Genomic DNA, 16695 nt, shown 5'->3' with positions numbered 1-16695 from the left:
AATAAACGTAGATTCAATTTTTTTTACATGAACCAGTACTGCAGAAATTGTAGTTTTCCATTATGAAATTAAACAGAATTATTCACACTTTTCTAGGAAAAAAAGAGAACTAAACTAAAGTAAATTGTGAAGATTAAAAATGAATGTCACCCTAATCATAATGGGAAAAATATTGGTGTCTTAAATTTACCAATACTGGATTCCTCAGGGGAAATATTTTTGTTTTAAATACAAAGGGTTTCTGCTTTCTTTTGAAAAGAGTTTGCTGATTTGCAAGCTCTTACTATTAGTGTATCTGAAAAGCAATTGGGATTGTTAGCAGTATATAAACGGTGTATCCAACATCAAAGGGAAAATGAAAGACGAGCAAGACATGCAGCTTGTAGTCATGCACTTTGTCATGTGATCCTGACAGCTTTCACACGCTAAATTGGGTTGGGATAAGGAGATAGCAGGGCCCTGATCCTGCAAACACTTGCACATGTGCTTAGCTTAATGCACTCTGAACACTCCCATTGGAGTCAATGGTACCACTCACAACACAAAAAAATTACTTCAGGAATTTATATCTCTGCAGGATTAGGGCCTTGGATGGGAAACCAATTATTAAATCTTTGTACCAAAAAGCATTGTACTCAACAGCTCTGAAGTGAGGATTGTATATGCTAACGTTCATAATCTCTTGCATTTTCAATGTGCCCTAGTTTTAAAATACTTACAGCAGAAGAGTGTAATGCTATGGGTTCTATACTTATAAAGATTTTCGTAACAAATGATTTTGAGTTGTTCATTTTGGAACACTAAGTTTCCCTGAGTTTGTCCTCTACAGATCAAATATGTGAAAATAGACTGCTGGTCTTTAATCAAGAAAGTTGTTTGAATGTTTTCTGTACAGTTCTATAATAATATACCTATTAGTTTTATAACTAAAATTTATAGAGCAAATTACTACTTACTTTTTAATTTGATTTCTCTTGCCTAGGTTGGGACAAAAACAGAGAATGGAAATACCCTGACTGAGGTAAAATTCGAAAGCTACCTTCAGAAGAAAACAATGTACTTGTCCAAATATGCTCATGTCTTGTTTTTAAGGTTCCTTACACAAGTGTAGCTCTCTTCTCCATCAAGGAGGCACGAGTAATAGCCATTAGAAACTCACTTTAATAGATAAAAACTTAAGGTTGAAGATTAAAAGGGGAAGAGAGAACCTAAGGACTAAGGCTCCCCGGTGAAAGAGAAAACCTAACCTGGGGTCTAAGGTAAGTGACTGCCTTAAGTAATCTATTGAAATGCTGCAAAATTTTGACAAGTATCTCAAGTAGCGAATATTAATGGACCCAGGATACTTTATCAGACTCTTCTTGTAAGAACTCCTAGAAACAGGAATAAATTCAAAGAAACTGCTTAGTGACACCTTGTCACTGTTGATCCACAGTGAAAAGTGTAGGAAGCTGGCTGATGACATCATCAGTGTCCAAAGGTGGCTGGTGCAGAGCTTGCTTTTGCATTTGCTTCTGTTGGCTTGAAAGTTATGACCCTGGTTACTCCCTTGATTTTCTTCTCTTGCCCCAGCCTACCTGGCTTGGGCAAGGGGGCTCTGTATCGGCCCTGGTCCTCCCGAGGAAAGGGAAGCCTCACCTCTTCACAGTTCTGCATCCTGGGACACTGGGAAGAAAGGGTGGTCCCAACGAGGTCCCATCTTTCCTTCCGCTCTCAAGTGCTGCAATATCTTCTGAGGCTACTTCTGTTTTAATTTGATTTTGTCCTTTTACAGAGGCTTGTATAATCCTACTCAGTTTATTCTGCAACTTTTTCTAATTTCAGACAGAATGACATCAAAAGTCTAATGCATTGGTTGGTCTAGTTACAATGTATTTAAGGTAACCTTATCCCATCAGAACTGAACAAATTAAATCCAGCAGATCACTACATCTGTATGTGGGGGGGGAAGCAAAGGGTAAGATCTTCAAAGGAAAGAACTCACAACCATTGTCTCCTCAGCTGTAGTCACTTAGCACTAAACCTGGTTAAATGAAGAGTTAAAGATGATGACGACCACACAGCTGCTACACAGAAATGCAACTAAAGACAGGGGAGAACAGAGATTGGACAAAAATTTGATGGTCTGGATAAGGAAGGTGAAAAGTTTTTGTATTGATTGGTCTTGGCCTTATGACCAACAAAGACAGGAAGAACAAGGAGTTTTTATGGATACAGACTAACACGGCTACCCCTCTGATAGAAGACAGGAAGAAACTGCAGAGAAAACTGACATTTAAAAAATCATCAGTTATTTTTATCACAAGCTGTAAGTAAGGGCTAACAGGATATAATATAGAATTACCTTATACACCAATCCCATTAATCTTAGTTTTTCTAAAACATCAGAACTTTATTGGCCAACAGATGTTTTCTGAACAGCATGAATATAAAAGGTCAGATATAAAAATATTAGAATTTCTGTTGGAGCACAAACTTTTTGTTAGTTCTATTCTTCTAAAATATAAACCACATATTTTAAACACTGCATAATAAATCAAACCTTAAATTTAACTTCTTAAATAGTAACCCATGACTTTTTGGGGGTGGAGGATGGGGACTAACTAAACAGCATGTTTAAATATTTTTAGAAGGGGCGGTCAAGGGAAGAAAATAGTTTTCCAGCCAGCAAACCAGCTGTCACAAGCACATTCGTTCCTCACCCTGAAAGCTTAGCAAAACACGTAAGCTGTACCTGCTCTGAAAGCTAGTTTGTCTGGTGCATTTTAGAAGGTTGACAGCAAATCCACTGTCAATGCTAGTAACAGGTGTCTTGCATAAAGTTCTGAACCTGAAATGAGGTGATGAGACAAAGTGAGGGAAAGACAGGGCAAAGAGAGACCATAAAGTAGTAACGTAAGTGGCCTGGGAAGAGGACAGATAGGAAGGCTTGTAAAATGGGGGAAAGCAAACCAATGAGGGTAACAAAAATACAACAAAAACCGGACTAAGATTTGCTGATTACCAAAAATCTATTTAACAATTATGCTTAATAAAGATTTGCCAACATCACAAACATTTGGAACTTCAGAAGATCGTTTACTGTAGTCCTACTCTTGTCCCCAATCTTGGTATTTTTGTAAGGTAAATTCTCATTTCTGTGCAGAGAGGACTTCATGTACAAACTCTTACTTGACTTTGCAACTTTCTGTTTTAAGAGCATTGAATTTTCTCCAAGTAAACACCAATGAGTACCTCAAGAGAGTGTCATCACTGATACGCTTATTTCTACTCACTGAATAATTCTCAGCTATTCTGCTAATATTTATATGGCAGATTGCTGTGCATTGTACCACACCATCAATCTTGCTCTTGTCTAGACAGACTGAGAAGACACCAAAATCTTTAGCAGTGATAAAAAGCTGAATGTTTTTTATATAGTCTTAGTGGGGAAAATAGGATGGTTCTCTTTACAGAGTTGTAGTTTTTGCTAGAGAGTTTTCTGTTCTTCCACTGTCACTTATTATATCTCGAAGGAAATAATATTTTAATTCATGTTTAAGAATTGATGGCAATACCTCAAGACTGAATTAAGTAATAAAGGAAGGAAAAATAAAATGAGTGGGAAGACTATTTTAATATAGGTACTTGCTGCAGCTAATACAGATTAAAAAATCAAAACAAATTCAAACTCACATAAGGTTTAGTTTTGCTTTGAATTCCCCCCCCCCCCCCCCCCAAAATGGAAGAAGCTGCATCCTACTGGATTGGCTTGTGGAAATCATTTTAGAATAGAGAATTTCAAGAATCCTTTGGCCTCAGATATACAACCCCTTTTATTTAACTTCATCTAATTGAAGACATCTGTAAGTGGTGCCACACAAAATTTAATTCAAGCTTTGAAATGTCAATAAAAAATGTCTGTAAGAAAGAATACTAGCATAAACCTAGCAGGGAACTGTACATCAGCATCTATGTAGCCATACAAAATTAGAAATATAATGGAAATCTGCTGCCTGACTTGACGAGGTGATAAAAGCCCTTTTCCTATAAAGTCTAATGAGCTCTATTAGTCTTCAGCTTGCAGGAATGTAAAGGAGGTAGATTCAGCAGAGAAAAGTAACAAACCTTCCACACATGGCTTCATTCAAACTGCAACATATCAAATTACTGGTGTAATTACTATAACCTGACAATTTCATTGCCATCATGTGGTCGTTAACTCTTTAAGACATATAACAAAGACAGTACCACATTTTTGTTTCCCAGTATTTGTTCTGGAAGTGAAGTAATCTCAATCATCATTCCAAACTGTGAACTCCTTTCTCAGTTCTTGGTCACTAGTCTTGGACTCCTCTTTAGAACAAAAGCAGATAAGATTAAAAAGTGATGTGTTCACTTAATTTTCCTTTAATTCACAACAAACTTGTTTTTACAAACAAACTGTCAAAAAGGGAAAAAATCTCTCTTAATGTTGAGTTTGCTTTTTGATCATTTCTAATTTACTTGTATTGACATAATAACCCAAAGTATGACATGAGATTTTATGCATAACCTCTTTCCTCCTGCCCTCCCCCACAAAAAAAATGTTTTTCCATCGTTTTAATTCTTAAAAGAAAAAAGGATATTAAACAAACTGAGGCTGACAGATTAGCCATTTTCCAGAAACCTACTAGTGAACTTATTTTAAACCAGCAGAAGAGCCATGTAACAAGCATGCATTTAGGAACCAGCTAGGGGACGAGCTGTCATGCTGTGATAAAAACTTCTGCCAGCAATGAGAGCAGAGGAGCAGAAAATTGGTGATCACATATAATCATAAGCATGTGAGCACAGTAAAGATCTTAGATCCCGTTAGGCCCTGTAGACTACTGTGCTTTCAACATCTTGTGAAAATTTTCACTTACACAAAGATTTTCCTGGTAACAGCCATCCTGGTTTGGCATGCAGGCCCCAACATTAAAAGAGTGGATCTTGAAAAGGTTAAAGTCTTATTGCACTTTGTCACAACAATGGATTGAGATGACCAGAATAAAACAGGCGTGCTAGCCAAACTTCTTCAAAGCCAACTGATGCAATAACCAATTTACCATTTGCACCCCTTTTAAGCAAAAACGAGGATGTCTTATTTTAAAAAAGGATCTCTTTCCCAGACCTAGTGAGCAACAACAACCTTACTATACGGCGCATCCTCAAAAGTGCCTTAGGTCTGTGCACTGCAGATGGAATCTTAAGGAAGGCAGAGAAAGGATTTTGTTGATGGCTGAGAAAGTTAATTGCAGCATAAAACCAAACAGGCATGTTCCTCAATTATTAAATTTATTTGTTTATTTTGGATTTGTACTGTAGTAACAGAGTCAGAGAATCAGTTCAGAGGACAAAAACTAGACACTGAAACTGATAAACATTAACATAATCAATTTAAAATAAGACACAGAGCTCCTCACTTGTTAAACCATCTTTTGTAGGGACAAACACTCACTGAGGCTTGGTACATTACTGTCGAACATGTTTCATAATTAGTATATAAAGTAAGCCTGGTCTTTAGAATACCAAGTGTCCTAAGTAGCATTGAATGATAAACGTCCTATGTGGGGGTCAGAGAGAGCACATTAACACAATGAAAACTTTAGAATTTTACTTAACTTCTGCTCCTTTAGTCCCCCTCAAAATATGCCAAGAGATCTTGCTGGACTGGCAATGAAGTTGATGTTGCTGGAATGCAGGGACAGAAGGCCCTACCCTCTATAATGTTTGAGGGGCACTAATGATGCCCTTAATAATTTGATACCTTTCTCTCCCAGACTATGGATAGATTCTGCCTTAGTGACTACTACTAAAGAGAAAAGGGAAAAAGATAGCATGGCATCCTAAGATAATTATAACATTCAATCAGATACCTGGCCATTATTTAAAAAGCAAACAAAAAACATCCAACCACGATTTTTTAACATTAACTTAAATCAATCAGAAATTTACATGTCTTATTAGCCTTTCATGACCTGCTTCTACAGTCCTGAAGAGCTTTGCTTGACTCAGGGCTTCCGGGTTTTGCCTCAATTTATGCAATCCCCAATACTAAAATATAGGTGTACTGTGTACACCAGAGTCAATGGCTGGGTTTATCAAAAGAGCCTAAAGGAGTTAAGACGACCAACTCCCACTGAAATTCAAAGGAAGAATGTGCCTCTCCCATAGGCTCCTTTGCAAATCTCAGCCTATGTCCCTTACAGATAGTCCTCTTATTGTAGTATCTAGATAATGATCTGGTAGAAGTACAGTTTACAGAAGGCAAAAGAAACCAAGATACACTGGAATTAAATCATTTCAAAGTTTAGAATTAAGATTAAATTCATACCTCAAGTGGAGAATCGCAGAGGAATCTTGTGAACTGCATTGGAGGGATTTACCAGAAGCATAGTCCCCCGAGGATGGTCAGAACAAACAACACAGAAACAAGAGAATGTTAGCATTGAAGTTAAATTTTCTCTATTAATTTGAATACCCTGAAGTCTATGCAATCTCTAAGAATACTTCATTTTCCAAAACAAACCATTGAAAGTAAAAACAGATGATTCCATAAATTAAAATAAACCTTCCAAAAAGAGACTACTGTATGTCTTATTTACCAGTACTGGAAGATAAAACTTGAACTAATTTTACAAAACATTTGAAATCTTCTGTCAAATACAAAACAGGTAAAAATACAAAATTGCCAGAAGGGACCGAGGAAAACTACATAAAATTACAGTTACATATACAAAGTTTGCGTCTAGTTTATTTTTATTCTAAATCCATGCCCTGCACAAGCTCAAAGTTCCTCTTCCCACCTCCACACCTCTTGCTCCTCCATCCAACCATCCTTATCACTAAAGCACCTTTTTTTTTGGTCTTCCTGTTTGGTGGTAGAGATTGGTTAAATCTTAACATTTACAGGCAGAATATCATAGTCAAAAACGTGCCTGCTCAGGTCCATGAAAACCAGCTTCCTGAAAGTGCAAGTATTCTCAAAGCTAGAGTTTTTCTTCAGCATATACTGATGTGCCACAAATAGTTTGCCGTAAAAGGAGAAACCCAAACAGAAAGACTGTGATTGTGTTCAAGATAAAAAAAAAAAAAAAAGACTATGAATATACAATAATGTAATTTACCTAATGCCATTTATCTTCTAAATAAAGCAGCATAACTTTTACTTATTTTGCACAATAGGTATTTGTCAATATTTTAAAGATACTACAGGGATCAGTTTATCCCAAAATGGATTTTTAAAATATAATCAATTTGTTTAACAGATAGTGTTATGTTGCCCAGTTTAATTCACTCCTCCCCTAATGAATTTACTGTGATTTATACAGGCAAAGGATTAATTCTCTCTGAAGGAGTATATGTATGGTATCATTGATAAACAAGACTTCCCACAGCAAAGATCTTTCTTAGAACAGAATAAAGTAGGAAAATGCCAACGTAAACTACACTGGCATTGTTGACCTTAGGCCAAAAGTGCTATACATATCCTAAATAAATCCTTATTTATGAAAGTGAGTGTTTGTACAGCCAAATTACTGTAAAACAGATCACTTAAAAATTAACTCCAGCCCCCTGAAGCTGCATAAATCTGCATAAATACACTAATTGGAGAATCAGTAAAGTACAAACTGAGTAGTCAGTCACAACCATATATTATGGTATATGAGAAAAGACTGATTCTACAGTAAATTTATCAAGAGCTCAACAGAAATAAAATTTAAGATTTTTCCTAGGGCACTAATTTTGATTACATTTTCTCCCAAACACATAAAATCAAGTTAACCTACAAATGAATGGTAAATATTTAGACATATGCTTTAAGCAATGTCTAAAAACAGCTGCTGAGGACAAGGAAACTGTGTGTGTTGTCTATAATTAGCCCTTTCAGATATGCTCACAAGGAAGGGGTTCAACACCCTGAGTAATTCTGAGTTTTATTGCAGAGGCATGGGAAAATGTATGCTTGTAATATTCTAATTCTACTTCTGGATTCTGAAAAAAAGCTCATTTTACGTTTTCCTAAGAGCCATTCAAATTTGAGGCACACAGGCTAAAAAGAGAGCAGAGATTTATAAATTCCTACATTGCTTGTCTGTTTTCCATGACCTTGATATCAATCATTATAGCCAATAGTTTTAGAAGGTTCTGGCACCAGAAAAAAAAAAAAAACCATGTGTTGTTAATTTTGATGTCAGAAGACCCCCAATAGTTCTTAATCTGTAACTCTAGCTTTATGGTGCAAGTTATACCCTATGGGTCAGTAAGCTGAGCCAAAGACACTTTTCAAACAGTTTTATCGATTAAGGCCCTGCTGTGCAATTCATTTGATTTTAGAAAAGTTTTTATCTTAATCTAAGACTTAGTTTCCACAGCCAAACTGTGTTCGCCAGAGAGTATATGTTGCCACAGTTATCTACATACTGCTTGTCAGAAATGCACTTTCACTACCACAGCGACCCCATATCGTTAAAGATTAAGTCAGTTTCCAAGAAAATATTGGAAACACAGAAGCAGCCTTTCTGCTGGAGAAATAACCTAGAATTATTTCACAATCTTATGGGAAACTAACTATTTCAAGTCATCCACTTGATTTCGTATCTAATTATTGCACGTTACTTTCCTCATCTATTTATATCTGCTAAAGCTTTCATATTAAAATATACATTCATTGATTAAACTTTCCTGACATTTTATCTAAGAAAGTCAAATATTTTAAAGTAGCAAGGAACTGATTGTTCCATAGAACCTGCAGATTTAAGTTTAATGAACTCCATATTTATAATTTCAGAAAAATCAACACAAACTGTTTAATATAATCAAGGAGCATAAACCACTGTAATTAAATTTAAGAAACTCAGTTTCTAATCTAAATGTAAACATTTAGATAACTTATGTTTATCTTTCAGTTCATGATTTTCAATTAACAGACAACTATATAATAATTGCAATTAGGAAGTAGGCTTCACCGGATCAGTGTTTCAAATTAGTCAAAAAACAATGATTGTGAAGATATAAACAAATATTAGCAAATAGCCCAAAAACAAACAAACTAACAAACAAAGCTCTCCAACATATTTTACATAAGAATATCTCTAAAACTAGCAATGCCATGTTTTCTACTGTAATCGTAAATAAGTGATTCAATGATGGTGTAGTTTTTGGCAGCAGTGGGACTGGCGAGAGGCAGAAAGGTTGCTAAATTTTGATTGAAGCCCACATCTGCAATTCACTTTAATAAAAAATGCAATCTGACCAGCAAAACAAAGGTATCTTTTCTGGGTTCAGAATCACTCAATTTAAAGAGGAGGTCTGAAGTTAGCCATGAATGTATAGTTCAAGTTCATTCTCAGATGCAAGACAATTACAAACACATTTCTAAAGTGCTGCCCCTAAACGCAAGAGGTAAATGGCCACAGTGTCTGCATTTATTTAGCAGAAACCATTTATCAACAGTTATTTGCAAATATTATTGGACATCTTTTGGCAAGTGCAAACTTCTAATCTTAACCTCATATAAACCAATAGCTTTCAGTTTTTCATACAATAAATACAATTATAAAATGAGTGCTACATTAATTTATCATAATCCAATTATTATAATAAATTGTCAACCACTACCAAAAACAATATAAAACAAAATACAACTGAAAATACAAAAATAGATTAATATACTACCAAAAAGCCACATTAAGAAAGCAATACTTTAAAAAGGGTATGGAAAGAATGTAGGGAAGTTTTTAACTCAAACGAACCAGTGGAGAAGACAAATACATGCTTCTAGAAAAATAATACTTCTGACTTTTTAGTGGGAAATTATGAGCTGCATCGGATGTTATGGGTAAATGAGAGCTACATCTAAGAACATGGTTTCTTTCAAAGCAAAATAGTAACCATAAATCCAATATACATAGCACGTATGGGGAAAGGGTTAGCTCTCAGTCCTGCTTCATATTAATGATTGCATAGTGATTTGAGCTCTTCAGAGGGAAGGCACAACTGAAAGACAAAGTATATTCTTTTTGACTATGTTAGTTGTTTGCTTATCTTTGCAATTCATTTTCAAAGACAGAGGCAGATTAATAGCTGCCATTTACCCTTGGGGAAAAAAGAGTTATCTGTGAATTTAATCTTTGAACAGTTTTAACATTTTAAATGGAAGGTGCCAAACTCTCAGCCCTGAAAACTAAAGTGATCTATCTTCACCCACAAGACAGATAACTGTCCACTTATCCGGTGGCTCTGGAATATTTTCATGAGTTCTGGAGCAAGCCCATTCCCTCTTCCGACATATTGCAGTTCTGCTTGATTTAGGGGGGCTGCATGATGCACTGCAGGCTGCTTGCAGGAACTGGTGCACAGAGCTTGCAGAAGAAACAGCTTTTCTGCAGGCTTCCTGGACTTTTACAAACAGAAGATCCATCTACTGAGTTTTTTCCTTCCTTCAAACTGTTTGCCAGTTCCCCCTGATGGCATTCTTCAGGTACTACAAACACACAGGGAGAGAGAAGACAACTCCATACAAGCCAAATGGAGGTTCCTCAGGATTCTCTCTGTGGGCCCCTCTTTCCAGGCCAAACATTTTGTTCTTTTATCCTCCTCTCCCTCCAGACCTGCTGTAGTTGTAGCAGGGTGAGCATTATTGGGCAGGGTTTTAGGAGAACTGGGTAATTCCCCAATTTAAGTGCTACCGATTGGCAAGTAAAAAACAGACTAAAATCCGACAGATAGTAAGGACTTCATGTGTGTTGATATAAATTCACCAGGCCTCTAAGGAACAATTTTATTCAGGTACAAAGAAAAGACAACAAATTCCTTGTACAGGAACACTGTGGAAGGAAATGGCTGCTAAGTACACTTCAGCCGTTGAAAGAGACCGGCCTGAGTCCATAAAGAGGAGTAATACAGGAACAGAACCCATGCAGAGTTTTAAGAACAGCTGGCATCCCTTATTGTACCTTTAGTGTGCAAACAAGGTCTAAAAGATGTTTGGGTTTTTTTTTTTTTTTTAATTCTACTTGATATTTATCACCTATGCACCAGGAATGTCAAGCCTGGTCTTCCCTGTTTTTCCTGGGAGACTCATCAGAACTTGTCTCAGATGTTTAACCTGAGCTCTAATTTTAACTGAAGGAGCAGGACACTGAATCTTTAACAAAGACATCCTTTAACCAAAACATTTACCACCATAGTTAACTAGGTTTCAATAAAAAAAACCCACACCTTCTCCCCGTAAGTTTTATAGTGTGACTAAAAATCCCTTCTCTCATCAGTTGCTCTGAACTCTTGTGACAACATCATTTTACTAACCTTCAGTTCCACAGTCTGCCAGGACAGACAACAAAACTTCTAATGAAAAAAAAAAGAAAGAAAAGCATAGAAAATTTGCTTTCAAAAAATCTGTCAGGCAAATAAGGGATACAAGCCCAATCTTTTTCCTTTGCCTGTCACCTTTAAAGGCATGCATTCACATAAAAGCATTACAGAGATACCGAGAGCACAGCTGATACATGATTAGAAGTTACATTTAAAAAAAAAAAAGTCTGCAACAACATGGCCATTCCATTTGAGGTCTGGATGAGGGACCCAATTGTCTCCTCAAGGGAAAGATTTGAAATAAGGGGAAATACAAAGGGAAGATATCATGGGGCAAATTTAACGTATTAGAGAACCGCATTTCTCAAACTTGAGTTGAGTGATCAAGATTACTGGGGTTTTCTCTTGCCATATCTTCCTGAAATGTGATGGAGCTCAGTGAGTCTTACAGTTGGTGTTTGCATAAGAACAGGCCCAGGGAAAGTTAACAACATACAGGGTAGGAACTAGACCAGGATGCAAGAGACATGGTTTCAATTCCCATTTCAGACACAGATTGCCTGAGTGATCTTGAGCATGTTACTTAACATAGTCTGTGCTTCAGTTCCCTATTTGTAAAATAGATTATTTCCTTCACTCATAGGGATGTTGTAAGAATAAAACTTCATTAACGATTGCGAGGCAGTCTGTTTACTACCCAGAAGCGGGCCATGTAAATAACTAGAGTGAATACTTGGAACACCAAAAAAGGAAGCGTTGATATGCAACAAAAATGGATTGAAAAACTAACTTGCAAATGTATAGGGGGAAGAATCTGCTAAGGCAACAGTCAAAACAAAGTGGCATGGGAGACTAATGTTTGGTAGCTGTCAGCAAATGCACTAATACACCAACTGACTGAGGAAGAGTGTAAGGTGAAAGCATCCCCCAGTAGCCTCGATTGTTTAAAAAAAACCAAAAAACTATATGCCTTTTGGCCACACACTCACTGGAAACTCAAGACACCAAAGTAGAGAACCAGTGTATTAGGTATCTTTGGAAGACAAGGTATATCAACTACGTCAAGTATCAAGGTATATCCACTTTTTAATTATTTTTTTTTTTTTAAATACACAGATATATGGTTTCTAAAGATCTGAATGAGTCCCTCGGCCGTACCGTGGACTTCTGACTTCATTTTCTGTACTGGTTCAACTGTCTTTTCAGGGAGGTAATGAAAAAACTGGAAAAATAAAGAACAAACTATTTGACCACTTTGGTAATATTTTTTGCACCTTTTCAGACACTGAATCTTTTGTATGCTATTACATTATTTTCTTCCAAGACAAATATTTAACTAAGCATAAGGTAAGGAGGTTGACCAACTACCTTAGCAGTGGAAACTGAGGGGCATACTATTTTTCCTCTATGAACTTGTCATTATAAAATATCCCAAATAAGTTAAATAAGAATTCTTGCTTCAGTGGGTCTAAAAGGCAATAAAACTGATCATTTTGGCTTTTTTCTGAAAACTGCTTACAAGTTTTATGATCATGTACGGAAATGTTTTCTAACTTGTACAGATGCCACATCATTTATTTTGGTTGTCTTGCAGCTGTAAGTTTTTCTTAAGGACGAACAATGCTGTAAAGAGACTTAAAACCTAGAAGTTACATTAACTAACAATGTAATTGTAGAAATAGCGTGTGGCTAAATCCTAGAACAGCCACACTGATTACTACATATGATGGATGAAAAGGAGCAAGAAAAATAAAATAAAAAAATATAAATGTCTTAACACAAATAATACAAAACTACAGTACACCATATTAGTACAGTAAAACTAGACTCTTTAAAAACTACATTTAAACTATAAGTCCTCAAATCTTTTGAAGATAACCAATAGCGGAAAAGTCTTGAACCAGGGATATATCTACAGTGGCCTAATACCACACAACAGTTTACAGAAGATGCTTAGTAGTTAAAAAAAGCAAAAAAAACAAACCACACTTTACAAAAATTAGAATTTGGATAGCTTTAGTGCTCTCTAGCCAGAAATTTATTTACCTGGTTTTGAGATGGCACAAATAATAAATGAGGCTAATGGTGCCAAAATCATGTACCTGAAAGCCAAGTGTCATTAAATGTTTTATAACACAAGGTATTTGTCAATCTTTTCATTTACCTTAAAAGACAAACGAATAAGAACATTGGACTTGTAAACTGAAATTTCACCTACTTGTGTATTTCAGTATATTGAAAAATTTTCCCTTTGTAAGTTTAATGACTGGCACCACTTTCAAATGCAACCTGCTGGTCTTCTCATATTTGTATTATTATAGTAACACTGTTACTGCATTACCTCTGTTTAAATTCCTAGTGTCTAAAAAGAGAAAACACTCACTCAACAAACAGTGAAATATTTGAGCTTTAGGTCCACACTAATCTTAATGGAGTTCTATATATGAATACCACACAAATTATACTTAGGCATTATTTTGTATCCCTTCCTTTTAATTTTATGTTTATTAGCAATACAACCAAAGTTATTTTGCTTTTTACCATGTCAGCACTGCCAGAAAGCATAATTTTCTTTCAACACATCACCAAGAGCATCAGGAAAAGCTACCTGTTTCTTTCAGATTTCAACATTACTAAAATAAACAACAACAATCATTCAACATCTATTAGACAGATTAATCTACTGGATGCCTGGATGGGTACTTAAAACAGTCACACACACACATTCACAGTGTTTACAACTGCAGTAATTGAGAATTAACGGTATTCTAGGACAGGGGACATTATCTTTAATCAAATAAGCAGTTGTTCAGAATGACTTTGCTGGTAAAATGAATTTCCACATCAAAAGACAAACAACTAACATTTACACTAAGTTATAGGAATTTAATATTGTTCATTTGTCAACTGTCATAAAATGGGATCACCCTTAGGCTTACTGGAAAAAATAGGCATGTAATACAAGTGTTAACAACAACTGATCTGTTCATAGAAGAATTACTTGTTTAGTAAAGTATAACTTCACACTTGTTAATGACAGGTTTCAGAGTAACAGCCGTGTTAGTCTGTATTCGCAAAAAGAAAAGGAGTACTTGTGGCACCTTAGAGACTAACCAATTTATTTGAGCATGAGCTTTCGTGAGCTACAGCTCACTTCATCGGATGCATACCGTGGAAACTGCAGCAGACTTTATATATACACAGAGAATATGAAACAATACCTCCTCCCACCCCACTGTCCTGCTGGTAATAGCTTATCTAAAGTGATCATCAGGTGGGCCATTTCCAGCACAAATCCAGGTTTTCTCACCCTCCACCCCCCCACACAAATTCACTCTCCTGCTGGTGATTGTGTAAAGAGTTGTCACTTTGGATGGGCTATCACCAGCAGGAGAGTGAATTTGTGTGGGGGGGTGGAGGGTGAGAAAACCTGGATTTGTGCTGGAAATGGCCCACCTGATGATCACTTTAGATAAGCTATTACCAGCAGGACAGTGGGGTGGGAGGAGGTATTGTTTCATATTCTCTGTGTATATATAAAGTCTGCTGCAGTTTCCACGGTATGCATCCGATGAAGTGAGCTGTAGCTCACGAAAGCTCATGCTCAAATAAATTGGTTAGTCTCTAAGGTGCCACAAGTTACACTTGTTAATGTTTATTTAACTTATTGAAGGTTAAGTTTTTAGCACACTGCACCAGAAATTAAACAACCGCTGTCTTTTCTTGTTAAGATGTTGAGGAAGGGATTGCGTGAAGCATTTCTAATAGCTTTCCATTTATTTTTATTCACAGTATATATCCTCTTCAAAATACTTGTTTTCCCTACTGATTTTGGCCTTTTCCTTTTGAGTCACAATAAATACAGTTCGCACTTACAGTATAGTGACCTTTCAAATATGAATTATTTAGTTTCAACCACCATGTAAAGTGGGGAAGTATTATTTAACAGAAGACAGGCACAAAGATTTTTCAGAGGTGCTGAGCACTCAAAACTCCAGCAGAATTCTCTGAGAACTATAAGTGCTGAGTATCACAGGAGTCAGGTTCGAAGTGACCTGGCCTAAGATCACACATGTAGTCTGTGTCTAACTTCATAGCTTTTCTCTGCATCCCCTCAATTCATCTTTATCTGTCTAATAACCAGGTGCGTATACACTAAGGCCATGAGAAGGAATCTTCATTGCTGCAGTTCATATTGCTGATGGCTTGCCCAAGGCTCTTTCAGTGAACTGGAGATCAAAACCAATAAGCCACTGCAGCTAAGGAGTGTGGTGATCCAAACAACTTTAAGCTGCTGCTAGTGGCCATAAGGGAGAGAGAGGAAGTCAACTGAGCAAACTACTGCTGAAGCTTCCCCTGCCAGGTGTGGAGAGAAAGAGAGAAGCCATTGTCCTAAGGTGGCTGAATCTCATAGGTCAAAGAGTGGCGGACAGAGCAGAAAGAGATGGCATTGGGGGGGAAGAAAAAAAACACCTCAACTAACTAAAAGAAGGTAATTGTACACAGTGCTGAAAGCTTGGCTGCCAGAGTCCAGAAAACTAGGATATTTGGTGTCTACGTATTTCTTTAAGAACAAGAAAAAAGTTTAAATAATTTTACCTCAAGCAAGAACTAGATGGAGCTACCCACTATTCTGTCCAAACTAGTGGAAGGCCACATCACAAGAAGAAACTGCTACCTACGTTTCTGTAACTGTTGTTCTTCGAGATGTGTTGCACATGTCCATTCCATTGTTGGTGTGTCTGCACACCTCATGCACAGCTATTGGAGAACTTTTTCTCCTCAGTGCTATCTGTTGGAGCAGCTCAAATGGCCTCAGGTGTCGTGCACAACTGCATGCAGATAAGGGGACAGAGCCATCCGAACCCTCCTGAGTTCCTTCTTACCAGATAGACTCCAATAGAGAAGGAAAGGAGGGTGGGTCATGAAATCAACAAGTGCAAAACATCTTAAAGAACTATACTTATGGAAAGGTAGGTATCTCTTTCTTCTTCTCCAAGTCTTTGGACATGTCCATTCCACTGTAGGTGACTCAGAAGCAGATTCCAGACCTGCCTCCATGTTAAGTGTACCTGCAATTGGACAACCACCCATCCAAAACTAGCATCATTCCTGGACTGATGGGAAATGGCATAACGAGCAACAAAGTTGTAGTCTGATGACCAAGTTGACACTTTGGAAATGTCTTGAAGGGTTACTTGCACCAGGAAAAATGCTGAAGCTTTCTATGCTCTAGTTGAACGGGCTAACATTCTAGGTGCTGGCGTGACATTAGCTAACTGGTAGCACAAATGAATGCAAGAAGAAATACCAGAGGAAATTCTATGAGTGGAAACTGGTTGGTCTCTGTCTGCAACTGCAACAAACAATGGAATT

At 36.8% G+C, this 16695-nt stretch overlaps 1 protein-coding gene across 8 annotated transcripts in view; it reads right to left on the bottom strand.

Annotated features, from left to right (window-relative positions):
- The window catches only part of ATE1 (arginyltransferase 1), a 181861-nt gene that overhangs the window by 121877 nt on the left and 43289 nt on the right, over positions 1–16695 (bottom strand). For all 8 annotated transcript variants that reach the window (XM_084633129.1, XM_084633132.1, XM_084633133.1 and 5 more), the window contains one exon: positions 6338–6370. In XM_084633129.1, coding sequence (XP_084489255.1) covers positions 6338–6370 — 33 coding nt within the window. The remainder of the gene's footprint in view (positions 1–6337; positions 6371–16695) is intronic.

This window comes from Lepidochelys olivacea, assembly GCF_965140295.1.
Source record: "Lepidochelys olivacea isolate rLepOli2 genome assembly, chromosome: 7".
NCBI lineage: Eukaryota > Metazoa > Chordata > Testudines > Cheloniidae > Lepidochelys > Lepidochelys olivacea.
The sequence above is the reverse complement of the archived record's forward strand: the minus strand, read 5'-3'. Positions and strand labels throughout refer to the sequence as shown.